At 50.7% G+C, this 25,038-nt stretch overlaps 1 protein-coding gene and 1 long non-coding RNA gene across 3 annotated transcripts in view; one reads left to right on the top strand and one right to left on the bottom strand.

Annotated features, from left to right (window-relative positions):
* The window catches only part of LOC102164846, a 17,881-nt gene extending 10,859 nt beyond the window's left edge, over positions 1-7,022 (top strand). For both annotated transcript variants that reach the window (XR_303380.2, XR_002341050.1), the window contains exon 3: positions 6,921-7,022. This is a non-coding gene — a long non-coding RNA (uncharacterized LOC102164846). The remainder of the gene's footprint in view (positions 1-6,920) is intronic.
* Positions 6,799-25,038, bottom strand: ISX (intestine specific homeobox). Its single transcript, XM_013997557.2, is given in 5 exon segments — positions 6,799-7,638; positions 7,640-7,825; positions 8,685-8,801; positions 10,560-10,711; positions 23,232-25,038. Coding segments are annotated over 5 exon segments (873 nt in total). The 5' UTR covers positions 23,425-25,038; the 3' UTR covers positions 6,799-7,413.

Genomic DNA, 25,038 nt, shown 5'->3' with positions numbered 1-25,038 from the left:
TGCGGGTTCGGTCCCTGCCCTTGCTCAGTGGGTTAAGGATTTGGTGTTGCCATGAGCTGTGGTGTAGGTTGCAGACGTGGCTCGGATCCCACGTTGCTGTGGCTCTGGTATAGGCTGGTGGTTACAGCTCTGATTAGACCCCTAGCCTGGGAACCTCCATATGCTGCAGGAGCGGCCCAAGAAATAGCAAAAAGAGAAAAAAAAAAAAAAGACAGTCATCAGACAAATATCATATGATATTACTTATATGTGGAATCTAAAAAATGATGCAGGAGTTCCCGTCGTGGCGCAGTGGAATGAATCCGATTAGGAACCTTGAGGTTGCCTGTTTGATCCCTGGCCTCACTCAGTGGGTTAAGGATCTGGAACTGCAGAGTAGGTTGCCGATGCGGCTCAGGATCTGGCTTTGCTGCGGCTGTGGTGTAGACCAGCAGCTGTAGCTCCAATTGGACCCCAGCCTGGGAACCTCCAAGTACTGTGGGTGTGGCCCTAAAAAGACAAAAATAAATAAATAAATAAATAAATAAATAATGATGCAAAGGAACTTATTTACAAAACAGTGATAGACTCTCAAACATAGAAAACAAACTTACAGTGACAGGGAAAAGGGAGGGGGGTAGATTGAGAATTTGGGATTAACATATACACACTATACAAGTAGGAAACCAACAAGGTCCTACTGCATAGCACAGAGAACTAGAGCCAAACTCATGTAGTAATCGATCTATAATGGAACAGAGTCTGAAAAGGAGTACATGTATATGTATCTGAATCACTTTGCTGTACACCTGAAACGAACACAGTTTTGTAAATCAACTATACTTTAATAAAATAGGTATATGTATGGATGATAGATGGATAGATAGAGAGACAGTTATCAAAAGTGCTCTAAGGATTTGTCTCCGAGCAACTAGAAGAAAGGGGCTGCCATATGCTGGGACAAGGAAGGCTGAGGAAAAAGCAGGTTTGGGCTAGGGAGTGAACAGATTTGGTTTTATTTATTATTTTTGAGGGTTGCACCTGCAGCATATAGAAGTTCCCAGGCTAGGGATCGAATCAGAACTACAGCTGCCGGCCTACACCACAGCCACAGCAACTCAGGATCTGAGCCGCATCTGCAGCTCACGGTAATGCCGGATGCTTAACCCACTGATGGAGGCCAGGGATCAAACCAGAGTCCTCTTGGATCCTAGTCAGGTTCATTACCGCTGAGCCACAATGGGAACTCCAAAATATTACTGTATTTCTGACCTCTTTCTCAGTGTAGATTTTTTTCCCTTAAACAATTTTTAGATGTAGACTTTTTGAATTCTAGAAGAGTTTAGGCCCTAAATAATAATTTCCTAACTTCCCAGTGATTTTAAAGTACAAAACCCTTGGCTGGATCATCTAATATAATCTCACAGCTAACTTCTGAGGCAGGACCTGTGGTCCCCAAGAGAATAAGCAACTTCTAGGTCAGGAAAAACCGAAAGACTTTGAAACGGGCGTGAAAAGATTGTTGTTTGATCTGGCACATTCTTCTAGAAATTCTGTGCCTTTCATTGTCTTTGAGCTATTTTTCCACTCTTTAAATTGTAGAAAACTGGTAGTCATGCAAATGATTCTTGTCCATAGAAATGCAAGTGATTTTTCCTCTCCTGGAGACACCATTGATTACTTCCCTGTGGCCTTGGACCCTTTTTTGTCTCTGTTTGTAATTCTTTTCAGCATTCCTGCTCCCCGCTGCTCTTAGAATTCTCCTTTGAACTGTTACGACGTCTTACTGATTCCCCATTAATTAGCGAGTTACATAAAGCTCTGGCACTTGTTCATTTTATTTATTTATTTATTTATTATTTTATTTTGTTTTATTGTTATTATTATTTTTTTTGGTCTTTTTGCTATTTCTTGGTCTTGGGCCGCTCCCGTGGCATATGGAGATTCCCAGGCTAGGGGTCCAATTCCCAGCCTACACCAGAGCCACAGCAACGCGGGATCCGAGCCGCGTCTGCAACCCACACCACAGCTCACGGCAACACCGGATCGTTAACCCACTGAGCAAGGGCAGGGATCGAACCCGCAACCTCATGGTTCCTAGTCCGATTTGTTAACCACTGCGCCACGACGGGAACTCCGCACTTGTTCATTTTATCTTTCTATGATTGTACCTTTAAAAAGGTGACTCTTTGGGAGCCATTGTGGCTCAGTTATAATGAATCTGACTAGTATCCATGAGGATGCAGGTTTGATCCCTGGCCTCGATCAGTGGGTGAAGGATCCGGTGTTGCTGTAGCATCGGCTGGCATAGGCTGGTGGCTGCAACTCTGTTTGGACCCCCAGCCTGGGAACTTCTGTGAGCCGAGGGCGAGGCCCTAAAAAAAGGCGACCCTTTAACTCCTCTCAAGCCTCTAGTCCACACAGCTAGAGTAGAAACCTACCAAGGTATTACGCAGATATGACTGATGAGGATTCTTTTTTTTTTTTTTTGTCTTTTTAGGGCCGCACCCATGGCATATGGAAGTTCCCAGGCTTGGGGTCGAGTTGGAGCTGCAGGCTGCTGGCCTATGCCACAGCCACAACAACGCCAGATAGGAGCCGGGAGTCTGTGACCTACACCACAGCTCACAGCAACGCCAGATCCTTAACCCAGTGAGTGAAGCCAGCGAGCGAACCCGAGTCCTCAAGGTTACTAGTCAGATTTGTTTCCGTTGAGCCATGGCAGGAACTCCCGACGGGGATTCTTTATTATTGTTATTATTAGCTGCAGAGCTCCTTGACAAGCTGATGAAAGCGATGAATGGTTTTGTCTGGGAAAAATAAACACAGTCACACATGCAGTTTTGCATACTCTCTTCAGAAACAGGAGGGAAGGGAACAGGGCACAACCTTTAAAGGAATAAAAGTGTTTGAGGATATGACGAGACCTGGTTAGAACCAACTAGGTCCTAGATGGTGGTTGATTTGACTTCCATGGGGCCTTGAGTTTCGTTACACACCCATTGTAACACATTAGCATCTAAATTCACACCCACAGGTGCAATGACAGTTCCCAGGCTGAACCATAAAAGGCCAAAAAGGTGGTCGGCGGTGGCACAATTCCTGGAAACCCTCACCCCTTCCCGGAAATAGTCCGAATAATCCTCCTACTCATCAGCCTTTGAAATTGCCCGTCCGTAAAAAACTCACCACCCCATATTTCGGGGGGCCTCTTGCCTTGTGAAAGGGCCCACCCAATGTGAAGAGTGTTTTTCTCGGGGCTGCTCTCTTGCCTTTTGAAACAGACGTCATTCTGTCTATGGACCATGTGTCTCCCAGACCACTTCTGAGACGCCCCACTCTCCATCTCTCTCAATAAGTCTACTTCTTACCTATCCCTTTGCCTCTCGCTGAATTCCTTCCATGCTGAGACATAAAGAACCTGAACTTGGAGTGCCCGTCGTGGCGCAGCAGAAAAGAATCCGACTAGGAACCATGAGGTTGTGGGTTCGAATCCCAGCCTTGTTCCGTGGGTTAAGGATCCGGTGTCGCTGTGAGCTGTGGTGTAGGTCGCAGATGTGGCTCAGATCTGGTGTTGCTGTGGCTGTGGCTGTGGCGTAGGCTGGTGGCCACAGCTCTGATTAGACCCCTAGCCTGGGAACCTCCATGTGCCTTGGGTGTGGCCCTAAAAAGACAAAAACAAAAACAAAAAACAAAACAAAACCCTGAACTTCATTAAGTCCTGGGAGTAGGTATGTGATTTTAATTAACCCCCCCCCCAAAAAAAAACAGAGGGTTTGAGTCCCATTTTGGGTCTTGGCTGGCTTAAGAGTCTCTGTCCATGGGTTGGAGTCCCAATCTGAGGTGTATGTTTTTGCCTTGACCTCCTGAACACTGGTGTATGAACTCCTGGGACAGAGTCTGGGATCAGGGTAGTTGCTCAAGATCAGAAGTTGAAAGAGATAGAAGGGAGAGTTGGAAAAATGACTTTTTTCTTAACACTTGTGCCTACCATCTGCCAAACGTATTAACTCAAGACAGATACTCTAAGAGACAAGAAACTCGCTCTCCAGGGAAAAGACACAAAGAGGGGACGTGTCTCTTGCTCAAGCTTTCACAACTGATGATGAAACTGAGCCGGGCCCTGTGGGGCTCCTGGACACACAGGCTTTTCTGTGTCCCCATTTCTTGTTTTGGGGCAATGGGCTTCAGCCATGACCTTCCCTGAGTTCCAAAGGCAGGTTCAAACAGTTGCTAATCAGGGAAGGGAAGAGATGCAGAGGCCAGAGAGGAACAGTCAAGGGACAACAGCGAGGGAGTTCCTGTCGTGGCGCAGTGGAAATGAGTCCAACTAGGAACTATGAGGTTGCAGGTTTGATCTGTGACTTCACTCAGTGGGTTAAGGATCTGGTGTTGCTGTGAGCTATGGTGTGGGTCGGCTCTGATCTGAGGTCGCTGTGGCTGTGGTGTCGGCCGGCAGCTATAGCGCCGATTGGACCCCTAGCCTGGGAACCTCCGTATGCTGCAAGTGTGGCCCTAAAAAGACAAAAAAAAAAAAAAAAAAGAGTTCTAAAATGATTCCTTTGCCCCATAGCTATCAAGTAAAAGGAACAGAATAGTTCTTGGGGGAAAAAATCCCTGGAAAGGAAGAGGTGGCACCCTCTTATTCCCCCGAAATCAACTTTCACATCTGTACTGAGGCTGAGACATTCTGGTCACCGGAACCTCTTGTACTTGGCCAAATCCTGTTTCTAGAGGATTCTGGCAGATGGAGGGAATGTGACTGGGAAAAGGGCATGGGAAGTAGCATGATTAATTTTATGTGTCAACTTGACTGGGCCACAGGGTGACCAGGTATTCCGTGTATTATTCCGGGTGTGTCTGTGAGGGGGTTTCTGGATGAGTCGAGCATTTGATCTGGTAGGCCTTCTCCTACGGGGGTAGGCCTCACCCGATCCTGCAGAGAACAGAAAGAACTCACCCTCTTTCTCTGAGCTGGGATTTAGTGAAATGGAGCAAGACCCTGGGGGGTGCTTGGTGGGTGGGGGGGCTAAAAATACTTTCTGTGTCTGCTATTTCTTGTTTGAAGGAAATAGACTTTATTCAACCTCCTGGACCTTCCCCGAGGTGCAAAAGGCTGATTCAAACAGTAGCTAATCAGGGAAGGGAGCGAATGCAGGAAAGAGGGGGGAGCCGTCCAGAAATCACAGTGCAGCCTTGGAGCAGGGTCCTGGTTCCTCTTCAAGGAATATACAGAACAATATCTTCTCTGGGGCGGGGTGGGGGGTGGAAGGGTGGTAACTTCAGGCTAAGCCCAAGATTCCTGGAGCTCCTCCCAGTTACCTCATCACCAACCAATCAGAAGAAAGTCTGCATGCACCCCAAGGTCAAAAAGACTCTGTCCCCTCCCCCAGTGATTCTCCCTTTAAAAAGCTTTCTTGGTCAAGCAGAATGGAGTTGGAATTTTGGACCCACGTCTGCCTTCTCCCCAGGTTTCTGGCCTCCTGAATAAAGCAGCTTTTCCTTTTCAGCCAACATTGTCTCTTGCGTATTGGCTTTCGAAGGATGAGCAGCTCAACCTGACTTTGGTAACAATAGGTCCTCTCCTGCCTTGGGTCTTACCCTGGAGCTTATCCCCTCTGCTCCCCTGGGTCTCCGTCTCCAGTTTGCCAAGTGCTGGTCATGGGATTTCTCAGCTTCCTGAACTGAAAGCTAATTCCTTATAGAAAAACCAGTCTCCCTCTCCTCTCTGTCCCTCTCTCTTTTCTAGGCTTTTCAGGACAGTCAGGCTGGACTTGCAACTGGGCCCTTCCAGAAACTGACAGTACTTATGACTCAAACAGAGCAGAACCCAGATTGGCACTTAAACCCATGTGCTGGGACTTGAACCCAGCCTAAACCCAGACTGGGACTCAAACCCACAGTTTTTAAATTAGAATCACTCACCCGCTGTCTGGACTTACTGAGGTTCAGGTTCTTGCTGACCCGTGCAGAAGGAATTTAGTGAGAGACAGAGTGATAGGCAAGAAGCAGACTTGTTAAGATAGGACGCTTGTGAGAGGGGCAAAGGGGCAGGCGAGGAGGCTCTGCTCCAAGGATTCAATGGGCCACACTTTTACAATCCAAGGGAGGGGGGGTGGGAAAAGACCGCCTCTTCCTCTTTCTTCAAGTAGTAGCTCCTCCTTGGTATCTGGTAAGAGAGTATTTGACCCTGTAAGGTCAGACTAGGACCGCCCTGCTGCTTATTCCAACCAGCAGAAGGGTGGTCCTTAACCTCCTGCCCTGGGTCTGAAGCTGAATGCAGGCCTCACCCCATCCCCCAGCCAGTGACCTGAGGCACATCTGGAGCCTCCACCCGTCAAGCAAGCCTGCCTTGCTCGGATGGCTTTCTTGAGCAATTATTAACTTAGCGTGGTCTCCCCAAGTTCCCTAGGTTTCCTCTCTATCTGTGGTCCCCGACTGGGACTTCTACAACTACCCGTGTAACCATCCTACTCCCTCCCTATCACTCCCCCAAGTCCTGGGGGGATAAACTCTGAAAAGATCTTACTTCATTCAAACCAGAAAAGACAACATCCCACCTCGATCCAGCAGAAAAATCAGTCAGGAAATTCTATTTAAATTTTTATTTTGTTTGTAGGTTTTTTTTTGTTTGTTTTTTGTGGGTTTTTTTTTTTGCTTTTTAGGGCCTCACTCGTGGCATATGGAGGTTCCGAAGCTCGGGGTCAAATTAGAGCTAGAGCTGCCAGCCTACGCCACAGCCACAGCCACAGCACCCCCAGATCCGAGCCATGTCTGCAACCTACAGATGCTGCCACACCAGATCCTTAACCCACTGAGCGAGGCCAGGGATGGAATGCGCAACCTCGTGGTTCCTAGCTGGTTTCATTTCCGCTGCGCCACTATGGGAATTCCTGTTTAAATTTTTAAAGAAATATTTCTGTATTTCTTTCCTTCCTTAGGACACGCATATCAAAGCCAAACAGAATGCTTCGGTGTGAGCCTCTTGCAGGGTCATTGACAGAATGTCTGCTGGCAGGGGTGGTCCGTATCATCTCTTTGACCAACCTGGACTGAGCTCCTGGGATCAGAGCTTCAGTTGTTCAGGCCAATGTCCAGTTCCATTTATGAAGCACTCAGTAGGTGTTTAATACATGTCTTACCAATGGATGAACAAAACTCTCCTGGATTTCCTCTGTGCCTCTGTTCTCACCATGGTCCACCTCCCCAAAGTAAGGGCCCGATGGGTCCTCAGAAGTCATCTTGTCCAACTGCCTTCTGCTACAGATGAGTCCCAGAGGGGGTGAGTGATTGGCTGGAGGTCACACAGCAAGTTCAAGGCAGCACAGGTGCAAGAGGATGACCTTCTTGTTCCTGAGCTCATCCCGAGACCTCACACAGCATCTGTCGTCCGAAGCGGCAGGTGACACTGGCCAGGAGAGATAAGAGCTTCCTTTATTGGCCATCTTGCTGCTGAGTCCGATGTAACCTTCCAAGGGATGCACTCAGGGTGGCTTCTTGGGCTGTGAATTCTGAGACGATTCCCCCAGAGGCCTGGGCACCTTTCTGCCACCTGCCTTCACCTGGAGAGAACAGTGGCTCCGCCAGGGAGAGGATGTCCGGTCCCTGTGTGGAAGTGGCACAGATGCTGCCCCATTTGGGGTGAGGAGATGGAAAAAAAGCAGAGTGCAGGGACACAGGTCTGCTGGCTGGGAGGGCCCGGGAGGGGCTGTGTCGCCCATGGGTGGCATGGGAGGAGGGTGATCCGGGCGGGGAGCCAGGCAGAGGCTAGTTGACCTCGAGCCAGCGGACAGCACCCTGAGAGAGGAGTCAGCCAGGGCCGTGCGGGGGGCAGCAGCATGGGGCCCTGTCACAAGGAGAGGCCAGGAGAGAGAAGTGAGCCCTCAGCTTTAACCTGTTCTGTCCTGGGGCTTTCCAGCCTTTCCCTCCAGACTCTTGGTAGGTCAGGGGCCCAACTTGGGGAGAAGTGTGTGATGGGTGGGTTGGGGGGCAGGAAACCTGGTCCCCATCCTGGCATTTACAGCAGTTATTTACCGTGGAAAATTCACTTTGCATCTCAAAGCCCAGTTTCTGCATCAGTAAAAAGTGGATAAATTAAAAAAAAAAAAGTCCTACTTCATAGCGTCACTGTGGGTTTGTACAAAGCGTCATCCAGAGGATTATTTTGCATATTGCAGCCTCTCCTGTTTAGTGTCTGGTACACACTCCAAATATGTGTTGGCTGAATGGACAGCTAGTCCTTAGGGAGCATTTCTTAGGTGGTGAGCACTCTTCAAGACGGTCCTTTCACCGTCATTGAATCTATGACTGCTCTCTGAGGGGCCCAGTGACTCTTCCAGGCCACACTGCTAAGGGCAGAGGTGGGATTCGAACCTGGGCAGAAGACTCCTGAGCGGATGCGCTCAGCCTCCACGCTCCGCCCTTTACTCTGCAGCCCCCTCCATAAACTGGGAAGTTTTGCACAAGGACTACAAATCGGCTTGGGGAGGAGGAAGAGGACGATGATTGTCACTCAGTGCGTGAAGACACGGGGACGGAAAGGTACTGACTTCCTGAGCATCCGTGCTTAGGCTCTTTCTAAAAGAACTGTCCTTGCGCATTTTATACCCGGAGGAGGTGTTTCTTTACCTTGCGGTCTGGATGGGATTCTTCCCAGATAACGGCACCACCCCCAGCCCCGCCCCCCGGGTGCCTCAGCCACTCACGGCTACGTCCGGGTTTGTGGGCGGGGCCAGGGCCGCCTCACTCAGATGCGGCGGAGCCCCCAGGCTGCCGGTCCTCTCCTGCTTCCGCCGCTTGGCTCGCTGATTCTGGAACCAGATCTGAGATGAAAGCGAGAGAGGATGGAGGTAAGTAAAAGGAATTTTCTCCATCTAGTTCCCTCCAAAATGCATAATAACGGTGCCTTTCAAGGGACCGACGCTGTTACTGTTTAGAAAGCTCCACGACAGCTTCGATGTCTTTGGATTTGGATTCGATGTCTTGGCCTTTGGCGAGGGGCCCCAGGATTGCAACCTTCAGTGCCTTCAGGGCTGGGGTCTCGTGGGGGGGTGGGGTGGGGGGGTGAAACAGCTGGGTGTCATATAACTGGGAGTGGTGGGGTCTGCGGTGAACAGAGCCTAAAGGGGCAGCTTCTCAGTCAGCAGTTACCACGTGGAAATGTGAGCCCAGTGTTGCAGCCTCATCCGACTTCTAAGGCAGAAGTCTTGATTTTTATGTGAAAGCTCAGGGTTTAAAATGCCGCCCAGATCAACTAAAACCCATCTGTGGGCTTTTTCCTGCTGGCAGGCCACCAGTGTGCCACCCCCGTGGGGCCGGTGGCAAAGACTGGTTTGAACATTGACGGTCGGAGTGCCCTGATTGTCCCTGGCACGCGGCCATTTGTGCTTGGTCATTCTGTCCAGGCGGCCGCAGAATTCTGGGCTTTACAGTGGGTGCATCTGCTACGTGCTTATTAGCTGGTGACTAATTTTAAATGGGAAGGAAAAGTGGCGAAGTCCAGAAAGGGGTGGTCCTTAGCCAGAAGAAAAGTAGGATGATACAAGGGGGGGAAAGTTGACATGGACCCTGGATTTGGATTTGCTGGCGTCACACTTGCAGAACTGAGCATGTGCAAAGAGGGTGGGGCATACCCCTGGTGAGTGACAAGGGGCTACTGTATCTCTTCACTACAGAGGAGACCATGGACGAAATGACAGATGAGTTCTCTGACTCTAGAGAGTCCTTGCCACTTCCCTGTGCTGCCTCCAAAGTGATGCCCACATGGTTTAGGTCAGGGATTGGCAAACCTAAGGCTTTGGGCTAACTCCAGCCTCCTACTTGGTTTTTCATGGCCCTTGGGCTAAGAATGGTTTACACATTTTTAAATGGTTGGGAAAACAGTCTAAACAAGAATAATATTTTGTGACATATGCCAATGATACGAAATTCAAATTTTAGTGTTCACTGGTAAGGTTTTACTGGAACATAACCATGCTCGTTTATTTACATATTGTAAACTACAGCTGCTTTTGTGCTACAAGGGCAGAGTTGAATAGCTGTGACAGCGACCATATGGCCCCACAAGCCTGACATAATTAGCATCTTGTCCTTTATAGAAATTTTGGTGAGCCTTGATCTAGACTGTCAAGACCTGTTTTGTGAATGAGGCTGCGCAATGAGTCATGTTTTTTGTTTGTTGTTTGTTTTGTTTTTGGCCATGCCCATGGCGGGTGTAAGTTCTCGGGCCAGGGATCGAACCCTAGCCATAGCAATGACAATGCCAGATCTTTAACCTACTGAGCCACCAGGGAACTCTGTGAATGATGTTCTTGAACCCCAGCCATGTGGAGAAGAAGGGATCAGAAGAAGAAACCAAAGGCCATCATCCATACCCCCTCTGTCTCCATCCCCCAAGGAGAGAGACCATAACTGTGGTGCCCTCTTTCCTGGAAATAGTATTGGGCCAATAGAACTGTATTCATGGGGTAGAGCCAATGGACAGTTTCATATGGGGCAGCCCCAGAGGGTGCAGGATACCTGGGGTCTCATCCATGGCCACAAGGGCAATGAGGTGGGAGCTGACGGATGGGCTGCTGTACCTGTACCCGAGCTTCTGGGAGGTTGATCCTGGCTGCCAGCTGGTTGCGGATATGGACATCGGGGTAGTGGGTGAAGTGGAAGATCTTCTCCAGCTCCTGCAGCTGCTCTGTGGTGAAGGTGGTTCGGATCCTCCGCTTGCCCTTCTTCTCCTCTGGATGGAAGAGGGTCCAAGTTGAGTCAGTGGCCTTGGTGTCAGCATCTCAGCAAAGCTTTCATACTGCCTCGTCAGAGCCTTTCAACCCCTGTTGCCACTACGTGGTCCTTGGTTCTTTATCTTGAAGTTTCACAATGTCTACCTTCCTAGAAATTCTGCCCCTAGGTTGACCCCTCCCATCCCACCTGGACAGAGTGGCCAAGATGACCTTCTAGAAACTTATGCGATTGCCCTTTCTGCTGCTCAGATGCTTTCAAACAATTCCTCTTATCTTGGAGTAAGATAAGCCTGGGGCCAAATCTGACCCACTGTCTGCTTTTATAAATAAAGTTTTATTGGAACACAGGCCCACCATGGGTTTATATTTCGTCTATGGCTGCTTTCGTGCTATAGGGCAGAGTGAGTCGTTGCAACAGAGATCGACTATCATCGAGGCTTTTATGGAAAAAACCACAGTAATCAGCCCCTTATAGTCTGTTTCCAGCCACCTGTCCGGCCTCTTGTCCACTCAGGGCTGGCTGCATATGCGGGGCCTAGTCAAAAGGAAAAACGGGAGTCCTCTTGTTCAAAATGAAGGCTTTTCCCATTTCTTCCACAGTCTCTCTCTTGACCTGTCAGCCTAGTTTTTTATTTGCTATCGAAGGCCCTGCTCCCTTGGGCACAGGGATACTGAGAGCGTGAGTGTGGCCCCTCATGGGGCTCCAGGGCTCCACAGTGCAACTTGGCACCAGGGTGTGTGTCTGACCTTGACCGTCCTCATATCCATCTCCCCACCCCCACCGCCAACACATGCTCGCAGGATGGAGGAGGCGGGCACTGGGTAGGGGCGGGGAAACAGGTGGCCGAGAGCTCATCCCAGGGAAGCAGGGAGGCAAGAGGGGTGTTGAGCATGAACTGAAGCTCCAAGCCCCTGCTGCATGCTTCGTGGTCCTGCTGGATTTCACTTAAGAAACACAGAGTCAAACAAAAAATGATTAAGAATTTCAAGATGGTGGAGTTCCCGTCGTGGCTCAGTGGTTAACTAGTAACCATGAGGTTGCGGGTTCGATCCCTGGCCTCACTCAGTGGGTTAAGGCTCTGGCATTGCTGTGAGCTGTGGTGTTGGCCGGCAGCTACAGCTCCAATTAGACCCCTAGCCTGGGAACCTCCATGTGCTGCGGGTGCAGCCCTTAAAAAGACCAAAAAAAAAAAAAAAAAAAAAAAAAAAAAAAAAAAGAGGCAGTATCTTTTTTTTTTCCCCTGTCTTTTTGCTATTTCTTTGGGCTACTCCTGTGGCATATGGAGGTTCCCAGGCTAGGGGTCAAATCGGAGCTGTAGCCACCAGCCTACACCAGAGCCACAGCAACTCGGGATCTGAGCAGCATCTGCAACCTACACCACAGCTCATGGCAACACCGGATCCTTAACCCACTGAGCAAGGCCAGGGATCGAACCCGCAACCTCATGGTTCCTAGTCGGATTCGTTAACCACTGCGTCACGACGGGAACTCCTGAGGCAGTGTCTTCATTAAAAAAAAGAAAAAAAGAGTTTCAAGATGGTGACTGTAAGCTTTAAACCCCAAGCGCTGGGCCTCCTGAGCGCAGAACCTGTGCAAGTATGCTGGTCACACACAGGCCTGTGAAGCCAGCCCTGTGTGCCTGTGTGTGTGTGTGTGTGTGTGTGTGTGTGTGTGTGTGTGTGTGTATGCGTGTGTGTGATGGGAAATCAGGTATTCTATTTGGACATGTTAAATTTGAGATACCTGTTGGCCCTTCAAAGCAGATTTTATTTTAGTTTTATTTTTTTGTCTTCTTAGGGCTGCACCTGAGGCATATGGAGGTTCCCAGGCTAGGAGCTGCATCAGAGCTGCAGCTTCCAGACTACCCCACAGCCACAGCAACGCCAGATCCAAGCAGCATCTGCAGCCTTCATCAGAGCTCGTGGCAATGCCAGATCCTTAACCCACTGAGTGAGGCCAGAGATCGAACCTACATCCTCATGGATACTAGTTGGGTTTGTTACTGCTGAGCCACAAGGGGAACTCCCCAAAGCAAATTTTATTTTATTTTATTTTTTGCCCTTTCTAGGGTCGCTCCCACGGCATATGGAGGTTCCCAGGCTAGGGGTCGAATCAGAGCTGTAGCCACCGGCCTACACCACAGCCACACGGGATCCGAGCCGAATCTTCGACCCACACAACAGCTCACGGCAGCACCGGATCCTTAACCCACTGAGCAAGGCCAGGGATTGAACCCGCAACCTCGTGGTTCCTAGTCGGATTTGTTAACTACTGCGCCACGACGGGAACTCCGAATTAAATTGGGTTGAGGTGTGAACGGTTGTGATGAAGTGGAGGTGGTGAGTGAAAGAACTTTTATCTTTTTGTTTGTTTGTTTTGCTTTTTAGGGCCATACTCATGGCATACAGAGGTTCCCAGGCTAGCGGTCCCATCAGAGCTACAGCTGCTGGCCGACACCACAAGCACAGCAACTCACGATATGAACCGTGTCTGCAACCGACACCACAGCTCACAGCAACGCCAGATCCTTAACCCACTGAGTGAGGCCAGGGATTGAACCCGCAGCCTCACGGTTCCTAGTTGGATTTGTTTCTGCTGTGCCACAGTGGGAACTCTAAGAACGTATATCTTGAGAAGGTGCTAGAAAGGCTAGAGGGAGGTTGGGGAGGAGTCTGAGGTGCCGCCTGGAGCACATCTAAAGACTAAGGAGGAGAAATGAGGAGGGAGAGAGAGGGCTCTAGTGGGGGCTTGATGGAGCAGGGCTGCGGGGCAGGCTGGTCAGAGGTGCCCACCACCCGTGGCGCTGAGTTTTTCCGGACAGGAGAGCGGGAGGTCAGGTCAGCAGCAGAGAATGAGGGAGGTTCGAGGGATCAGGGGCTGGGAGAATGAAGAAGGCATGTGGAAGGCTGCCCTGGACAAGGGCCAGGGAAGCTGAGTCAGGAGGAGGGACAGGCAACCAGTCTTGCTGTCCGTCCTGGTGAAGTCAAGGGATGGCGGGCCTTAGAGGCAGCGCCAAACCAGGTGGGCAGAGTCGTCTTCTGAGGCCAGGGTTACGATTCTACTCTAACTTGGACCAAAGACCGCAGGATGCAATTTTAGGAATCGTGGGAAAAGCACAACTTCGCCTTCACTTTCGGGGCCCGCTAGAATTCTTGCCATTTTCGTTGACCGCTGCGGCTCCTGAGCTCATTCTCACTCCTATAGGAAAAGTCTGCTTTCTGAAAATGATCATGAGGAGTTCCCATTATGGTCCAGTGGAAACGAATCCGATTAGCATCCATGAGGATGTGGGTTCGATCCCTGGCCTTGACTAGTGGGTTAGGGATCCAGGGTTGCTGTGAGCTGTGCTATAGGTCCCAGATGTGGCTTGGATCCCATGTGGCTGTGGCTGTGGCTGTGGTGTAGGCCAGCAGCTGCAGTTCTGATGCGACCCCTAGCCTGGGAACCTCCATATGCCTTGTATGCGGCCCTAAAAAGCAAATGAACTGCACTTCTGAAGCTGAGAGCTCTGTTCTTGGCACTACTCTACAACTAGGACCGTGTTTTAGTTACTTTCTGGACCTCAGTCTCCCCATCTGTAGAATGGGGGAGGAGAGAGGGGTTGAAGGATCCGGTTGCTAAGGCCAAATCCATCCTGACACTCTGTAATTCTCCTTCTCTTCAGGTGGAGGCTGAATGACTTAAAATTCCTTGCCTCGGGGCTTGCCTGGGGAGCCAGTTTGCTTGGCGAGTGGGAGAGGGCCAGAGAGGAGAGCTTTCTGCTGAGGCCGACTCTGCTGGCCTAATGGCTCCCGCATCTCTAAGAGCATATGAGTGGGTTTCGTAGTTGGCCTTTGGTCTTGCTCCTCCCTACCACCCCTCACATTTGTTATTAGTCCATTTTTTAAATCCCCTCAGGATACTTTCACTCATCTTTCTGATTCTTGGAAGCTTCTCAGGAGTCACAGACAGTGAGGTTTCAAACATGACTACCCCCTAGGGGAAGCTGTTGGATTGTGAATCAACTGGATTGTGATATGATCTATCTTCTTCTCTATCCCCTTTCCCTCCTTAAGTCCACCCTACTTTTTAAATTTAAAAAGAGCTGTTTACTCTATGTTTAGAGCTGGGGGTCTATTTAAGGGATAGAGCCAAACCCAACCAGAATAGATGTAGAGAGAAGTGGCAAGAGTTAGTCCCTTGCCAAGATCTTCCTGAATGTCTTCTGTGTATCCAGCATCTAATAGTCATTCTGCAGGAGTACAGAAATGAACAAGCCGCGGTGACAGCATCTCATCTCATCTCATTCATTCACTGGGTCAGCATTTTATTTTATTTTTTTTATTTTATTTTTTTTTGTCTTTTTTTGCTATTTCTTGGGCCGCTCCCGCGGCATATGGAGGTACCCAGGCTAGGGGTCGAATCGGAGCTGTAGCCACCGGCCTACGCCAGAGCCACAGCAATGCGGGATCCGAGCCGCGTCTGCAACCTACCCCACAGCTCACGGCAACGCCGGATCGTCAACCCACTGAGCAAGGGCAGGGACCGAACCCACAACCTCATGGTTCCTAGTCGGATTCGTTAACCACTGCACCACGACGGGAACTCCTGGGTCAGCATTTTAGATGATACAGCGCAGTTCTACAGGAAATTTCCAAAAAATAAAATAAAATAAAATAAAAATCACAGAATGGAAGATTTCAGGTTGGATGGGCAAACGGAGGTCAAGGACAGCATGGATCTGGGATTCCTCTGAGAACACAGAACTTTGGAACAGAGGATACAGCACAGGAAATGTAGGGTGTAGAACTGGAACACATGGAGGTAAGCAACATGGAGAACAGAAGATTATAAACAGAATGTAGATTATAACAAAAATAAGCCATCTTCTCCTTCCCCCCAGAAGGAAACATAGGCAAACAAGGGTTCATGACTAAGTATAGAATCCTTAATAAAATAATAATTTCAAGTTTCCACTTGTGTACCTAAGGGAGCAGCCCTAAGATATATATGGCTTGCCCTGGAGATAAGAGAAAGGGGAAAGAGGTGGGAATGTAAACTGGTACAGCCACTATGGAGAACAGTTTGGAGATACCTTAGAAATCTATACATAGACCTTCCATATGACCCCGCAATCCCACTCTTGGGCATCTATCCGGACAAAACTCTACTTAAAAGAGACACATGCACCCGCATGTTCATTGCAGCACTATTCACAATAGCCAGGACATGGAAACAATCCAAATGTCCATCGACAGATGATTGGATTCGGAAGATGTGGTATATATACACAATGGAATACTACTCAGCCATAAAAAAGAATGGCATCATGCCATTTGCAGCAACATGGATGGAACTGGAGAATCTCATCCTGAGTGAAATGAGCCAGAAAGACAAAGACAAATACCATATGATATCACTTATAACTGGAATCTAATATCCAGCACAAATGAACATCTCCTCAGAAAAGAAAATCATGGACTTGGAGAAGAGACTTGTGGTTGCCTGATGGGAGGGGGAGGGAGTGGGAGGGATCGGGAGCTTGGGCTTATCAGACACAACTTAGAATAGATTTACAAGGAGATCCTGCTGAGTAGCATTGAGAACTCTGTCTAGATACTCATGTTGCAACAGAAGAAAGGGTGGGGGAAAAATGTAATTGTAATGTATACATGTAAGGATAACCTGACCCCCTTGCTGTACAGTGGGAAAATAAAAAAAAATTATTAAAAAAAAAAAAAGAGAAAGGGGAAAGAATTGGAAACCTACTTGGAAAAATATGTGACTATTGACTTCATGGGGTGGGGCTGTCTGGCAAATGATGGACCAGTGAGAAAAGTACTTCTTCTCATTAGTTTTGAGCTATACATCCTCAGAATAAAGGTTTATTCTTGAGAGATGATGATGATGGTGGTGGTGATGGTGGTGGTGGTTGTGGGGGTGGGTGTATGTCCAACAGCTGTAGGGGACTTCTCTTGGCAAGGAAAAGAGGTGTCTAAAATTCACACTGGTGGGGAGGTAGAGGCTAAGCCCCAAGTGGACCATCCTGCGGGACTTAGAGGACCAAAGCCCCTTCTCAGAGACTAAGCATGGGTCCTTGGGATGCCATAGCCAGCAATGATTGTCCCCATACAGACCTCCTTGCGATGCTGTTTGAGACTAAATATCCCCCAGTTGGAGAACTCTAAAAAGGAGTGATAGGGACGGGGGTCCTGGATCCAGCCAAGATCACTCCCAGTGAGTGGGGTTTCTTTCCCTGAAATCTGACCCGTGACACCCAACCAGAAGAGTGGTTTCGGGAGGCAGAGAGACTTGACCCTGAAGTCAGGGAAGCAAGGTTAGGATCTAAGGCTGGACCTTGTTAAAAGTTCAGCTCCTTAGATCTGTATTGTTCAATGTGGTATCCACTATCTACATATGGCTATTTAAAGAAAATCAAATAAAAAATGCAGTTCCTCAGTCACACTAGCTATAGGTCGAAAACCACACGTGGCTAGTGGCTGCACAGATAGAGAATATTTCCATTTTCAGAGAAAGCGCTATTGGCTAGTGTTACCTAACAGGTTTTCCCATGGGGTTCTTGAAAAAGTCATATTCTATGTCTCGCTTCAAGTTTCTCCTGGTGTTGCAGTTTTCTCTAGTTGGCCCATATCTCTAGGAAAGAGAGTGTCCATTGGTCATGGAGCCCACTTTGATGGCCTTGGGCAAACTGGAAGTACAGGGAAAGCAAGAGAAAGGGAGGACAGGCCACGCCCACCTCTCCAGGGGCGCCTGGGGAGAAGGGGTGTGTCCCGCGGGGAGGATGGCGTCCTGGGGCTCCTGGTGCTAACTCCGAGCGGAATGATCTACCCATGGTCCACAGGGCAGTGAGGCTGGGGAAGAGCAGAGTCTGAGATGTTGGCTCAGGAAGGATGAAGGTCAACCTTTGGGTTTTCCCACCATACGCAGAAGGAGGCTGCTCCAGGAAAGGCGTGAGGGGGGCAAGCAAGCCTGATGCCCGGGTTACAGACCACAGCGGGTGGGAAGAGAGAAGTAGCAGGTGAGGGACCAGCACACGTGGAATATGGAACAGAGAAGAAGGCTCAACACAGGACCCTGCACGCATGTAGAATTTTTGAACCAGAGGGACCTCATTCAATAGGAAGCTGGTAGTACCAGCTCATGGATGGAGTGCCCCATGCCCGGGATGATACTTAATCATGGGGAAGGGCTAGGATGCTCTGGGCTCCGGCTCAGAGAGGACGATGAGAGCGCTGAGCCCCATCCAAGGGCACCGGGGAAGGGCCGCAGGAACAGCGGGGAGGAAGAAGGCGGGGAACGGCCGCCCCTTTTGAGTTGCTCCTCTCCGGGTTATTAATTGCGGGAACTGTGCATCACACTTCAGTGGGTCTTCAAAGAGGACGAGTCAGCAGAACTTAATTAAACCTGAGCCGTTTAGCACATCGATCATAAGAAATACACAATTTACACAGGTGATTAGGCCACCTAATTATAAACCGATGTTTCCCCTCCGCTCGGGCTCCCTCCCCGGATTGCTCCTTCTCTGAGGTCTACTAATTGGCCCTGGCCGCTCAGCTAGAGTCTGAGTTGGGACTGGATGGCGGGGGGACTTTGCTGCTGGGCTGTCTGGAAATGGGCCTTGTCCTTGTGTTCCCAAGGCAGTGGGCTCAGAGGGAGGAGATGCAGGCTCCCTTTGGGGCCCTCCTGCAGGCCGGGGGCACCTCCTGGGCAGGACAGGTGGGATGCAAGGAGGCGCCTCCCAGGGCAGATAGGTGCAAACCTCCTTCTTCCAAGGTGGTCCTGGCCTTTTACAGCTTTCTGTGCCCACAGCGTGCAAGGCCAGCTCTTTGGTGCAGCATTCAAGGCTCTTCGCATTCCTTTCCAAGGTCATCTGCTTTCTCCCCAGTGCTCATTTCCATTATTTCGGTCCCACCCGATGGCTTCTAGAGCCCTCACATCAGCCGCCCCCTTGCATCCTCCGTGTGCTTGCTCTCAGGACCCCTTACATCTGGCTTGCGTGTCCTCCTCTGCCTATGTAAACTCACTCATCCATCAAAGCTCAGATTGAGCAAAGGTTTCCTTCTCTCCAAGGTCTGCTGGGAATATCCATGTGAAACACGAAAGGCTTTCTAAAAAATTTATGTAAAATAAAGAAGTAGGAGTTCCCATCGTGGCTCAGTGGTAATGAACCCAACTAGTATCCATGAGGATGCGGGTTCGAACCCTGGCCTTGCTCAGTGGGTTAAGGATCCAGCATTGCTGTGAGCTGTGGTATAGGTTGCAGACACACCTTAGATCCCAAGTTGTGGCTGTGGTGAAGGCTGGCAGCTGTAGCTCCTATCTGACCCCTAGCCTGGGAAATTCCATATGCCATATGCCACAGGTGTGGCCTTAAAAAAAGGACAGAAAAATAAAATAAAATAAAATAAAAAAGTAGAAATTGACAGAACACTATAAATCAACAATGGGAACTCCTTTTTTAAAAAATTTATTTTTGTTAGAGTTGATTTACAGTGTTGTCAATTTCTGCTGTACAGCAAAGTGACCCAGTCACACATATTTATATATAGTCTGTTTCTTTTTCTTTCTTTTTTTTTTTTTGTCTTTTTGCCATTTCTAGGGCTGTGGCACATGGAGGTTCCCAGGCTAGGGGTCGAATCGGAGCTGCAGCCGCTGGCCTACACCACAGCCATAGCAACGCCGGATCCGAGCAGCTTCTGCAACCTACACCACGGCTCACGGCAACGCCGGGTCCTTAACCCACTGAGCAAGGCCAGGGATCGAACCTGCAACCTCATGGTTCCTCGTCGGATTCGTTAACCACTGCGCCACGACGGGGACTCCCAGTCTGTTTCTTATACTATCTTCCTTCATGTTCTAGCTCAAGAAATTGGATACAGCTCCCTGAGCTGTACAGCAGGACGTCATTGCTTATCCATTCTAAATGGAATCGTTTGCGTCTGCCAACTTCGAAGTCTCAGTCCATCCCACTTCCTCTCCTTCTCCCTTGGCAGCCACAAGTCTGTTCTCCCTGTGGAGCAATGTTTTTGATGCCTTGCTTGTATCCCTCAGAACTTTCTGTGCTCCAAAACCAGCTTTGTATTGCCAGGTTATCTCTTTCCAGGCTAAAAAGCCCAGATAATTCCAAGGAGTGTATATGCTCCACTTCCCAAAGGTTTTAAGCTTCAGTTTCCCGTGGTAGCCACTGGCTTAATCAAGTGCCCTTTGTTTAACAGCCTTCTGCTCTTTGTATCGTTTTACTACTTCCCTGCCGAGGTTCTTGCAGGCCACAAATGAACTGCTAGTGCTCAAATCCTCCTTCAGGTCTGCTTTTTGTGGGGAGCCCACATGAATACAATGCTTCTTTGCAGCAGGGATCAAGCCCCTTGTCCATCTCTCAGGGGCTAAGACCGAGTCAGGTTCTCAATTCTAGAGCCAGCCTCCAGGTGCCCCTGAGCCCTTTAGGAATGTTCCCATAGCCACGTTAGGTTGTGGGTCTGGTGGCAGGTGTCCACCAAAGAGGGTCTGGTGACAGAGTCCACACCACACGTATCCCAGGGGAGAGATGAGCTTAGCTCTTCGTCCTGCTCTGTTCCCGTCTGCTCTCGTGGATGCCCCTGGGTCTACCTGTCTGAGAGCCAGAGGCTTTCATGACTTTGGTCACAGCGCTGAGCCGGGTCCCTCTCCCAGGGCTCAGAGCAAAGCAGAGCCACTGCCTTTGGTTTTAGGCAGTGAGGGGGCGGAGGGGGAGGGGAAGGGGGGAAAGAAGGAGGAGGAGGAGAAAAGAAAGAGGAGGGGACAGGGAGAGGGGGGTCAAAGAGGAAAATGAGGGGGACGAAGAAGTGAGGGAAGGGGGAGGGGGCTCCCCCCCCCCAAGAAGGGATGTCCAAGTCGTAGCCCCTGCTTCCTGTGAATGGGACCTTGCATTGAAATCGGATCTTTGCAGATGTGATTGGCTGAAGGATCGTGAGATGGGATTCTCCCGGATGTAGGGTGAGCCCTAAATCCAATGACTGGTGTCCTTATGAGAGAAAAGAGAAATGGGGGAGACGCCACAGAGACCCAGAGCTGGTTTGCCTGGTTTGCCCTCTGTAGGGAGGGACCTTCTGAGGTGGAAAATGACCACAAGTGACACCACCAAGGCTTCTGAGCAACCAGCTTGTGGTGGAATCGGTCATGGCATGTCAGAGCGGGGAGGGACCTTAGGAATGTTCTAGCTCTGCTCTTTCCTGTCCCAGATAAGGAAGGAAATAGAGGCCCAGTGAGGGGCGTGGCTTGCCTGAGGTCCTCCTGTGCATGGGTGCCAGGCCTGGTCTTAGAGGCCAGGTTTCTAGAATCCTAGCTCGCTGCCCCCTGTGCTCGGTCAAGCGTCTCACACGCTTGCAGGTTGTGCAAGTTACCTTTGCAGTTTCTGACCTGTAAGCATCCCGTCTGCATTATTATCGGCTTAGCATTTAAATAGGCTTTTTTTTTTTTTGAGTTCCCATCATGGCTTAGCAGTAACGAACCCTACGAGTACCCACAATGATGTGGGTTTGATCCCCGGTCTTGCTCAGTGGTTAAGTATCCCAAGTTGCTGTAAGCTGTAGTGTAGGTCACAGATGCGGCTTAGAGCTGGGGTGGCTGTGGCTGTGGCTGTGGCTGTGGCTGTGGCTGGCAGCTGTAGCTCTGATTAGACCCCTAGCCTAGGAACTTTCATATGCCGCAGGTGCGGTCATAGCAAGCAAAAAAAAAAAAAAAAAAAAAAGAATAGCCTTTTTTTTTTTTTTTCTGTTTTACCTAAATAAATACATCTATTTTGAAAGAAAACCTCACATCATGACCATAAATGGGTAAGTAGAATCACGCGTCATAAATAGGTTAGTGTAGAAATCATTACAGAACTACTGACATAAATCATCTTTGTCCCCGTGCCCCTCAAAGTCATCTTGAAAATCAGCGGGTCGACCCTCACGAGTCTTTTGGAAATGCTTCATTCCAGCCTAGTGGGGAGATGTATGTATTTAAGCCACGTTCAGGAAAAATCTAGATTGGATGGTCTCAGGCCACCAGTGTTCTATTCTAATGCCACCTGCTTGTGTAGTTTGTGCAGGTGATTTGTTTTTTCTTCTTGGTTGCATCAGCTCTAAGGTGGGGCTTGCCACTGTGACAGATGGGTGGAACAATGGCCTTGCGATTGCGGTGAGAGCCACAGGGCAATCAGTCCAATCTCATGATGCTATTTTCGCAAGCACTTACTGGGGGTCTCCTCTGGGGCCAGCAGGATAGCTGACATGGAACATGCCAGCAGCTTCAGGGGAAGGCTAGAATGACTGGCCTCCTTTTGCCGCCAACCAACGTCAGGCTAGAGGAAGGGACGCTGCTCTGGGTAGGGGAAATGCCATCTCCCTCTCTCAACACAGCAGAGAGCACAGACTTGGATCTTATGCAGCTGCAGCAGGAGAGACTCAGGTTAGACTCTGAGAAGAATGGTTTCTGTGAATGCTCATTGTGTATTCGAACTTCTGATAATTAAGCTGGGACCCGTTCTCATTGATGGACTCAGCTACTGGGAAATCCACCAGCTCCTTAGAGACTGTGGCTGTGGCTGCTAAGCAAACCCCCTCTTTTGGGAGACTTGACTGTGGGAAGGGAGCAGGGCTGTGTGTTTGGTAGGAAGATGCCCCCCTGGGCTTCCTCTCCTTGGATTCAAGGGAGGAAAGGAGGGAGGGGTAACATATTCCAGACTCATTGCCTTTCAGTCTCCAGTCTCCAGGGAACCCTCATCACCAGCTCCATTTCTTCCTCCTTCACTCAGTCATCGCGGAGGGACTTGGCCGAGGTGGCACAGCAGGCTGGGGAAGAGCCTAGACTGACTACGGATTCCTGTCTCTTAGCATGGTTAAGGAGCCCACCTCCAAGCCCCACTCAAGCCAGCTCTTAAGGAGGGGCCCGGGGTCATTGATATTTGGGGACAAGCCCTGGGGTGGGCACTGGCCTGGGGAGTGATCAGGACGAGTGGATCCTGGGCCAAATTTCAGCCACCAGAGGCCGTGCCTGCTGAACTCTGCTTATGAAGGGAGAGAACAGAACAGTCTGGGGCAGGTGTTTGGGGGCAGCCAGGTCCCAGGTCCTCTGCTTTGTGGCCATGTGACTTGGGGGCAGCAACCACCTCTCCCCTCTTACAGATGAGTGCCCTTTTGATAATTATGCGTTGCTATTGAAGTTAACGCAGAGAAGCCCTCAGTCTCCAGGACAGTGCCAACCACAACCTAAATGCTGAATAAATAGATGGTAGCGGGCATTCTCAGCTGTGACCTGGTTACAGAAACAAGCCCCAGGTCCCTGTATCTTGCAACTCACCCAGCTTTGGTATCCACATGGGAACAGCCAAGGTTCTGGGCTGGAGAGAAAGGTATTTAAGGCAACCAGCCCAGCACCTGCCATCTCTGAATTTTGGAGTCTATCCTTTTGTTGATAGGGAGCAGATTTGTCTCTGCCTGAACCCCGCTGGCTCTGGGGGAGCTGGGAGTGGGTAAGGACAGGCCAGATTCACTTACCCGGGGGTTGGTCCCGCGGGGGTCTCTGCGGCTCCGGGTCTGCAGCTGCTGCTTGCTGGGCGCCCTGTCCCCCTGCCTCTTTTGGCTTGACCTCGTCGCTCCGGTCAGCCGGCCTCTTTAAGATCTCCTCGATGGAGAAGGACAGGCCCAGCTTCTTTGGGGCCTCACAGCACCCCGGGCTCTTCCTCTCCATCCCCCAGTGGAGAGGAGGGTGCGCCTTGGCCCCCTCCGCTGGCGGCTGCGTGGAGGGCGGAGGGGGCTTGGCGCGCGCCCCGGGCGAAGCCAGTGGAGGGCGGCGTCCTTCTCTTCCCGGAACGCCTGGAATCAAGAGGGCGAGCAGAGGTGGAGAACGGGGATCCGCATGGCGGATTATCCAAGCATGGTTAAATCTCCGCGGGTACTTCGATGGGTCACCGCAAAAACACCCTGGAGTCACGGAGACAGGTCACGTGGAGAAAGCTGGAAGGGGCTGTACCGCGTGCCCACCGGCTCAGAGCCCTCCCGGGTGCGCTGGTGAGGGAGTTGCCATTGCCAAACCGGGTTCAGTCCTCCTGTGACAAGTCTTCTCCAGGGCGGTCAAGTTCACAGTCCCCAGCCTAGGCCCAGGAGTCAGGGTGGAGGCCGAGGTCAAGGCCAGGGGGGAGCACGACAGTGGGGAAGGAAGCGGGAGCTGCGGCTGGAGGGGATCTGAAGGCAGGCTCTCCCTCCACCTTTGCCCTCTCTCTGGCTCGTGGCCCTTTCCTGCTGGCTCCAGCCAGGCTTCTGGAAGGCTGGAGTAACCCCTGGGGGGGGCCCCAGCTCAGTCCTGGGCCACACCACAGCTTGAGGGGTGCTCCCAGAAAGCTCCTCTGGATCTCTTTTGCTTCTACTGCCCCCGGACTCCAGAAGAGGGCTTCTAGAGCAGCTTCCGCTGCCCTGTAGGAAGTGGCTTAGGAGGGGGTCACTGGGTCCCCGGCAGGCTGGTTCTCTGTGCCGGGGCTGGGCTGAGTGCTGGAGCCAGAGTCCCCCCTGGCACCTCTGGTCTGGCCATCACTTTCTTCCTTTTTCTCCCCGACTTTGCTGTACAAGTCTCTCCGTAGGCTCCTGGCCGAGGGTGCCTTGTCCTTTTGGGAGGCCTTCCTGCTCCCTTCCTGCTTGCGTGCCTCTTACCCGCCTCCCCAGACACCACCGAAGGTACCCCTTTCTCTCCGTCCAGTATAAACCGTCGACTGGGAGCTGATAGGCACTGACCCGTCTTTGCCAGGAGTTCTGTTCGCAATTACTGTGTAACCAGGGAGGAGGGGGCAGTAAAACGGCTGATAAGAGAAGAAAATCTCCACCCCCCTTAGGGCCTGGATGTGTGTTGGGGGAAAGGGGTCGGAGGCAGAGGGGGACTGAAGGATGGGGGTTGGCACCCCGCCCCTCGGGGAGGTGCTGCGCTGGGGGTGCTGGCCGGCTGGAGGGGCCAAGGGAAGGGGGAAGCAGGATGGCCGAGAAGTGTCCCCGGGCCCAATAAAATGTGTTTACTCAGCCAGGCGAATTTATGGGTCCCATATAGGCTGGAGGCTGGGCCAGGGTGCAGTCTGCTGGGTGTGGCCGGCAGGCAGGTAGTCCCTCTCAAGTGTGCTTTCTGGGCTTGCAAATGTCAGAGCGAGAGGAATCTTTTGAGGTCCTTATGGTGCATGGGGAGGAACTGAGGGCCAGGCCCAGAGGATGTTGTGGATGCCACGGCTCGGTCTTGTCTAAGCAGGCCACTGGGAGCTCCAGGGTGCCAGGCTAGCCATGAGGTGCCATCTGCCAGACTGTGACCACAGTGGGGCATTAGAAT

This window comes from Sus scrofa, unplaced genomic scaffold, assembly GCF_000003025.6.
Source record: "Sus scrofa isolate TJ Tabasco breed Duroc unplaced genomic scaffold, Sscrofa11.1 Contig1878, whole genome shotgun sequence".
NCBI classification, from domain to species: Eukaryota; Metazoa; Chordata; class Mammalia; order Artiodactyla; family Suidae; genus Sus; species Sus scrofa.
The sequence above is the reverse complement of the archived record's forward strand: the minus strand, read 5'-3'. Positions and strand labels throughout refer to the sequence as shown.